The sequence below is a fragment of the Elephantulus edwardii genome, unplaced genomic scaffold, assembly GCF_000299155.1.
Source record: "Elephantulus edwardii isolate Elephantulus edwardi_28Jun2011 unplaced genomic scaffold, EleEdw1.0 scaffold00276, whole genome shotgun sequence".
NCBI classification, from domain to species: Eukaryota; Metazoa; Chordata; class Mammalia; order Macroscelidea; family Macroscelididae; genus Elephantulus; species Elephantulus edwardii.
The window spans coordinates 2,158,985-2,167,088 of NW_006400026.1; the positions used below are offsets into that span (position 1 = coordinate 2,158,985).

The 8,104-nt window shown below is 37.7% G+C and overlaps 1 protein-coding gene across 1 annotated transcript in view; it reads right to left on the minus strand.

Annotated features, from left to right (window-relative positions):
- HECW1 (HECT, C2 and WW domain containing E3 ubiquitin protein ligase 1) overlaps positions 1-8,104 on the minus strand; it is a 384,473-nt gene that overhangs the window by 26,277 nt on the left and 350,092 nt on the right. The window contains exons 22-23 of the mRNA XM_006900196.1: positions 3,812-3,910; positions 2,417-2,546 (exon numbers count right to left, since the gene is read on the minus strand). Of these exons, the coding sequence (XP_006900258.1) occupies positions 2,417-2,546; positions 3,812-3,910 (229 nt within the window). The remainder of the gene's footprint in view (positions 1-2,416; positions 2,547-3,811; positions 3,911-8,104) is intronic.

Consider the following 8,104-nt stretch of genomic DNA (forward strand, 5'->3'; position numbering starts at 1 on the left):
GGGACATCATGCTTGGGAGGGTGGATGGACAGCACAGGAGGGGAAGGCCCTCTATGAGGTGGATTGATTCAGTGACTGGGATAATCAGGATGGGAATGTCAGAGACAGTGTGATTGGCACAGGACAGAGCAGAGTTTAGGGCTGTTGTACAAAGTGTCACTGTGAGTCGCAAGCGACTCGACGGCACATTAACAACAACAAGTAAGAGAATATTCTCCAGAAGTATGTTCCTATAAAATAATCTGATTCATTGAGATGCTTAGCTGCTATTTGGAATGTTGATGGTATTAACCTATAAGCTGCTATTTGTAAGAATAATGTGGCAACTTGCTTCTGCAAAGATTGTTAATGTTTGTTGTTATTGTATGCCATCAAGTCAACTGCAACTCATAGTGACCCTATGTACATTAGCTCTGAAATCTGCGCTATCCTGAACCAGAGTCATGTCCAATAGACCTAATCCCATTTCTCCAGTCATTGAGTCAATCCATCTCATCCTAGGTCTGCTTCTCCTGCGCTGTTCCCTCATCCCTTTCAAGCATGATGATGTCCCTCTCCAAGGATTGGTCCCACCTGGCCACATGCCCAAAGTATGTGGGATAGAGCCTCAAAATCCTTGCCTACAGGGAGCAGCCTGATTTCATTCTGTCCAGGACAGACCTGTTTGTTCTCCTGGCACTCCACAGTATGTACAACACTCTTCTTCAGCACCACAACTCAAAGGCATTGATCCTTCTATCATTTTTAGTTATTGTCCAGCTCTCAGATGCATAGCAAGTAATTGCAAAGATCATGTTCTGCATTAGGCACACCTTAGTGTCCAGACTTACATTGTTGCTCTAGAGAGGTCCTTGACAGCAGACTTTCCCAGTGCATTTTGTCTTTTGATTTCCTGACTGCTGGTTACAAGAGTGTTGAATCAAGCAAGCTGAAATTATCAGCACAACAATCTCAGTCCCTTCTCCATCCATCATGAAGCTGATATTTGGCCCAGTGGTAAGAATCTTTGTTAACTTGATGTTGAACTTTAATGCATATTGAAAACTACATTCCTTCACCTTCTGCAGGAAATGCCTCATGTCCTCTTCAGTTTCAGAAAGCAGTATTATGTCATCTGCATAACACAGGCATTGAGGAGTCTTCCTCCAATCCCCCCATTCCTCCAATTCCTCTTCATGAAGTCCAGGCTTCCTGAATTATTTATTCTACATACAGATTGAAAGGTATGGAGACAGGATGCATCCTTGGTGTACACCTTTCCTAATCCTGGCCATGCAGTGTTTTCCTGCTCTATTATGAAGACTGCTTCCTGGTCCAAGTACAGGTTTTGCATGAGCACAATTAAGTGTTTTGGGATACCTATTCTTCTCAAGGTTAACCACAATTTGTTATGATCCACAATCAAATGCCTTTGAATAGTCAATGAAACAGAGATAGACATTCCTCTGATACGCTCTGCTTTCACCCAAGATCCATCTAGCATTGGCTATGATTAAAGACATCGAAATCTGTTGGGGTAGTGCTATGAGATTGACTAGATGACACACAGTAGAACAATTAGAAGGCACAATACAAGGCTTGGTGGAGCTCAGGATGCAGTAGGTATCTGCCACCAGTAGATTCAGCATTCTGGCCACATTCACGAAAAATTAAACACTAAACCCTTTTCTGTCAAGTCTGTGATAATTGCTGGTAGCCCCACATATTGTAGAGAAAAATGTCTCCATTGAGTTTTCTTGTCTGTAATCATTATGGAAGCAAATCACCCAGTCTTTCTTCAACAACACTTCGGAATGACTTTGAAACACCACAATCAGATTAACAGTAAAGTTGAAATGTGTGTCACTCAAGGACCACATTTATGCATGATAACTTATTCTAGCATACTCAACACAACAATTCCATTACATGACATGGGGTTTTGAGGTCTCCACATATAAGCTGTTTTCAAAACTTCAACTATTAGCTTTGCTCAAACTGTTTGTATTTTATGATAAAAATGTAGCCCATTTGATCATAGGATTAAAAATTATATAAACATTTATGGAATACAAATTATGAGCTTGAATTTACTAAATAGATTAATATGTGCACATATTAATTGAAAGAATCTATGTTTGAATACTGGTAATGAAAAGAATTATTTTATAGTTGCAAGATTTTATGCAAGAATATATGCAAATTGCCTTGCATATATATTGCACTGTTTACAAAATGCTTTGTGATCTTGATCTTGACTTTATTTGCAAAAACCTACATAAAATAAATCCAAGTCATAGTAAAAAAAAGAAAGAACATGGACTGCATATAAATGTAAAGCAAATCTTCGCTAAAGAACTGTATTTTTAATGAATAAAAATTTTTCCTTTTTAATTTTAAAAGGAAATCCCATTTTCAAGTTCCACATCTTACAAACCTGCCCAAAAACTTCTTCATTAACTGTAAAAGTGAGGTCTAGGATGTCTGTAATATTGTTGTCTTTCATCCACTGCAAGCTTTGATGGAACTCTTCATCCAAATATTCCAGGTCACTCAAATCACAGGGTCTAAGTGAGTACAAAAGAGAATTATTGAACAAATGATTTATTCTTTCTAGCTGAGGATGTTAATATCATTATAATAAATGCTCTTACAGAGCACTTTCTTTTTTTATTGATTTTAATGAAAATTTACGGAGACTTTGGATTTCCATTCATTGTTGCATTTTTCTCTCTACCCACCCCTCCCCCTCAATTCGCTTTTCTCTTTGAAAATTAAATGAAAAAATTCTTTTTTTTTTTTTTTATTCAATCCCTCCCCTCAAGTCCACGCCACTATGCTACCTTCATTCTGGACTCCTGTCATAACAATAATATCTAATCATATATATCTTTTAAACAGTTATCTCCCTCATTTGTTTTAATGTATTATACATTATTTATCCCCTCTTTCTCAGTTGCCTCCCAACTCCTATGTCAACCCTCTTTTACAACAGTGGCATTATGCCATATTTGTCTTTTTGTGACTGAGATATTTCACTCAGCTTAATGTCCTCCAGGATCACCCATTTTGTGTAATATTTCATGAGTTCCTTGTTTTTCAAATGCCGCATAGTAATCTATTGTGTGAATATAGCAGAGCTTCTCTATCCATTCGTTTGTTGATGGCACTTGAGTTGTTTCCAACTCTTTGCTATTGTGAACAAAGCCGAAATAAACATAGGTGTGCATGTTTCCGTTTAGGTGGCAGTTACAGTTTCTTTAGGTTATATTCCCAATAGTGGAGTTGCTGGGTCAAATAATATTTCTATTTGCAAATTTTTGAGAAAGCATCATACAGCTTTCCATAGTGGTTGCACCATTTTATACTCCCACCAACAGTGAATAAGAATTCCAGTTTCAGAGAACTTTCTTAAATTTAGTTATGTCCACCCTAGCTAAAACAGCACACATTTCATCTAACAATCTTTACTTTTGAGTAATATTGATGGACTTTTTGTTTTAGATTAAAATTTTTCTTTTGGAAAGGAACTATTAAAGGTTTTGTGATAGTAAATGTGAAATAGTTGAACTCTTTCCATAGTAATTGGAGAAAAGAATAATCTTAAAAGAGTTATTTATTACAAATGTATCAGTTCTATCTAATAGTTTAATGTAATCTTTGAATTACTATAATAGAAATAGATTTCTACACATGATGTAACATAATGATTATAGTTTCACCCTATTCTTACATAAACTTGGACAATACGTAGGAATGCAGACTGGCAAACTATATAAATCTAGTACCTACAGGCAGGATTAAAGAGGAACTGGGGTCTATACACACTTACAGTCTCAAAAGTGCCTTATAGAAGGGCCGCGTGAAGAAAGCATCAAGAAGGTACTGATGGATCAGCGCCAGGCCTAGGATTCGGCCACTAAATCTGAACCTGGAGCACAGACAAACCAGGGAAATGTGACAGCAGGCACGAATTAATGCTATTAACTATTTTTTCCCTTTTCTTTCTCCTTTTTTTAATTGATATCTTAATGAAAGTTTACAGAAAACTTGGATTTCCATTCACTCATTGTTGCACATTTTCCTCCCTACCCCCTCCCAGGTTTGCTTTTCTCTTTAAAAAGATGATTTTATTGATATATCATTTCCTTCCCCTCCCTTCTCCCACCTTCTGTCCACTTTGCTGTGCAGCTCTTACTCTGAACTGTTGTCATGCAAATAATATCTAATCATATATTTCTTTTAGACAATTCTTTTTCTCATCTATTTAAATACAATGCTCATTATCCCCTCTTTTCTTAGTTTCTCCCCAACCCCCATGTCAGCCCTGTTTTATAACAGTGGCCTTATACAGTATTTGTCCTTTTGTGACTAAGATATTTCATTCAGCATAATGTCCTCTAGGGTCACCCATTTTGTATAATATTTTATGAGTTCTTAGTTTTTCAGTGCTGCATTGTATTCCATTATGTAAATATACCACAGCTTCTCTATCCATTAATTTGTTGATGGGCACTTAAACTGCTCCCATCTCTTTGCTATAATAAACAACACAACAATAAACATGAATGTAATCATCTCACCCCAGTAACAATAGCAAAATTCAGCAGAATAGCAAACAACAAATTCTGGTGAGGTTGTGGAGAAATTGGAACCCTTATTCACTGTTAGTGAGAGAGTAAAATGGTGCAACTACTCTGAAAGGCAGTATGACACTTTCTCAAAAAGTCAGAAATAGAAATGCTATTTGACCCAGCAATTAAACTACTGGGACTATATCTTAAAGAAATCAAAACTTCCACCCAGATATATGAACATCCATGTTTATTGCTATTAAATATTTTTACTTCATTTATTTATTTATGTATTTATGTATTTATTATTTATTTATTTATTTACTTTTAGAATGTACTTCTTTACAGTGCTGATTAGGTAATTCACCAATTGGTAATTGTGAGAGGGCATCTGTTTCTCCATTTTCTTGTTCTTTACAATAAGCAAATGTCTATGCACATGGCATATACCACTTTGACCCTTTATAACTGACATAGACAGTATTTTGCCAGAATCTTCTCCTTAGACCGGGAATTATGAAAAATTCAGTTGCCATCCTGTCAATGAGTCAACTGTAACTCAATGTACCCTATGGATATCAGAATAGAACTGTGTTCCTCGGATTTTCATTGACTGGTTTTCAGAAGTAGATCACCAGGTCTTTCTTATCAAGCATTTCTGAATGGACTCAAACACCCAACCTTTCGGCTAGCAGCCAAAATATGATCTCTTTGTGCTTCCCAGGATCTCCAGGAAAGCTCTAGTGAGAGAGACTTCAGCACCCCTGGGTAAAAAGCCCACAGTTAATTTGAAGGGCACACAAAGCTTTCAGAACTGTGCAGCTGTGCTCATTCAAGCAATTTTTCCAAAGTTCTGATGTGTGTGCCACTTGAGTTAGGATTTGAGCATGAATCATAAGTAGTAGCAGGGCTCACAGGTCTCTGCTTGGGGCAACTGATTATGTAGGCTTGGCTATCTATGAATCTAAAGAATTTAATATAAATCTTGTTGGAATCTATCAGTTGCTCTGCAAGAGAAGGATGGACAATCTCATCCTGTGCAATTTATTGCCTCTGAAAATCCACTGGAGAGTCAGCTATGAGTTGGTTCTTACTCAACAACACATAATAATAAAAACAATAAGAACTATAAAGAGTGGGGGCAACATAGAGATTTCTGAATTTGACTGCTATTAGTTTCCCAAAGGGAAATAGCTCTCATCAGCAAGCTACATGTTATAAAACCATTTCCCATAAGATCAGACATGGCTGCCATGCTCCTGCACCTACTTGTTGTTGTTGTTGCTTGCCATTGAGTCAAGCACAATTCATAGTGACCCTATGAAGAAAAGACCTGAGGCTTTTTTGCAACTATAATTGTTTCTCGAAGTTCATAGAGTTTCCAGAGGCATATAATTTAGGAGGTGGATACCACTCCAGTTTCCACACCTGTATTAAACTGGGAGCTCCACCAAACACTGTCCACCATGGGAAGCCATTATACTAGGTCCAAAATCCATTGCAAAGGGCCTATCAGAACTATAATCATTATTGTAGGGTTTTAAGGGGAGTTATCAGGTTACAAATTAGGCTGGCAGCAGGATAAAATTCTTCAGTCAGGACAGCTACCTAATCATGTTGACAAGCTCTTCAGTGCTGTGCTTTAGGCAAGTCTTTACAGACCTTACAAAGATTTCTCAGTCCTATCAATTATCGTATCCTCCTCCTACACCCTGGTCCTCCTATGAACTTGAGTGAAGTCTTTGCCTCTGGCTCTACAAGGGGCAGCCCCAACTCAGATCTATCTCTCATGGGTTTCTGGTTCTCTCCTGTGACTGTCTGCACTCATGTGTAGGTCCAGGTATAACTGACATGGGAATCTCTTATCTCAAAGGATTTGTATTTCCTCTGCTTCTTCCTTCTTGTTGTTAGTGATATTCCCTCTTTTCTGTTAAATCTGATCTGTTTAAACCTGGTGGGAAGGCAAAACTGACAAGTTCCATTACAAATATTATATCATGTTAGCCAGATGATAAATGAAAGTCAAAAGCAATAGCTAGGAAGGTCCATTTTGAATAATAAACCAAATATACCACAATTGTCCTCTGGCTTTTTTAGCAATTGTCCTTCATATTTTAAGGATTATTTTTTCTGTTACAATCATCTTACTTACGACTACATTCATGAATGCATGTAAGCCAAATACTCATGCCTTTATCTTCCCTACTTAGATAGTCAATTTACAATTTGCCCTTTCCAATAAAACTGGTACTCTTAGAAAACAAACACGCTCCTTAGCCTGAAGAACCTTCTATTCCAGATGGAAATTTAAGCATATGCTTCTATAAGTAAAGCTCAGTCCAGAGCAAGCCATCTGATTGCAGCAATCTACACCAGCTCACACAGAACATCTTCTCTTCATCCGGTTGTGTTCTGGTCAACTTATTTCTAGCCATCTGTGGCTAGATCCAATGAGCACCAACCAGATGCATTCATGGTCCCTCCCATGGGCTAAGTCAGTAAATTACGAGTATTCATAATTCCCTTCTCAGGCCAACAATACATATATGGATATGGGGTCACATTCAAACATGTTTCTTCTTTGCTGCATACCTATCACTTGCATTCATCAAGTGGATGTAGGTGGCCATCATGAATCAGCATAATGACAATTCCTTTTAACTTTCAGTCCTGGATGGAGGCTCTTAGTGAGAGCTAGCTTTTCAGAGTCACAGTGAATCAAAAGTCAAACTTATTGCTCCTATTTTAAAAAGTCAAAATTTCTCTCTCTCTCCCCTCCTTTGCTTGTTTTCTTTCAAAGGGAGCACTGGTGGACTAGTGATAAGGAGTTCCACTGTCAACACAAAGGCAGGTGGTTCGAACCCACTTGCTGTTCCATGGGAGAAGGATGAACAATCTCCTCCCACGTGATTTACAGCATTTGAAAACCTACTGGAGAGTCAGCTATGAGTCAGTTCTGACTTGGTGGCACAAAAGCAGCACACAATCATTTGTGTTTTTAATAAAAGGTATTTGCAACAAATAAATCACTGATTGTACAAAATTCTATAGTTCTATCTGCAGCTTCATTTCTCTTTCCAAGTTTGTAATTTCCTGCTACAGGTTCTTCTTTTTTGTTCTATACTTTTGCATTCAGTTGCCAACTACTAATAAGGAATCTTTAGTGCAAGGAAGAGAAGATAGAAGATTTTTACCAACTTTTACAATTAGAGATTGATCGAACATGCAACCAAGATGCATTGATAATAATGGGTGACTGGAATGCAAAAGTCGGGAACAAAGAGGAAGATTCAGCAGTTGGAAAACATGGGCTCGGTGACAGAAATGGAGCGGGAGAGAGAATGACTGAATTTTGCACAATCAGTGACTTATTCATAGCAAATACATTTTTAAGAGGCATAAACGCAGGTTATATACCAGGATTTCACCTGATGGCATGCATAGGAATCAGATCGATTACATATGTGGAAAGAACCGCTGGAGAAGCTCAATATCAGCTGTGAAAACTAGGCCAGGAGCTGATTGTGGAACAGACCACCAACTACTCTTAT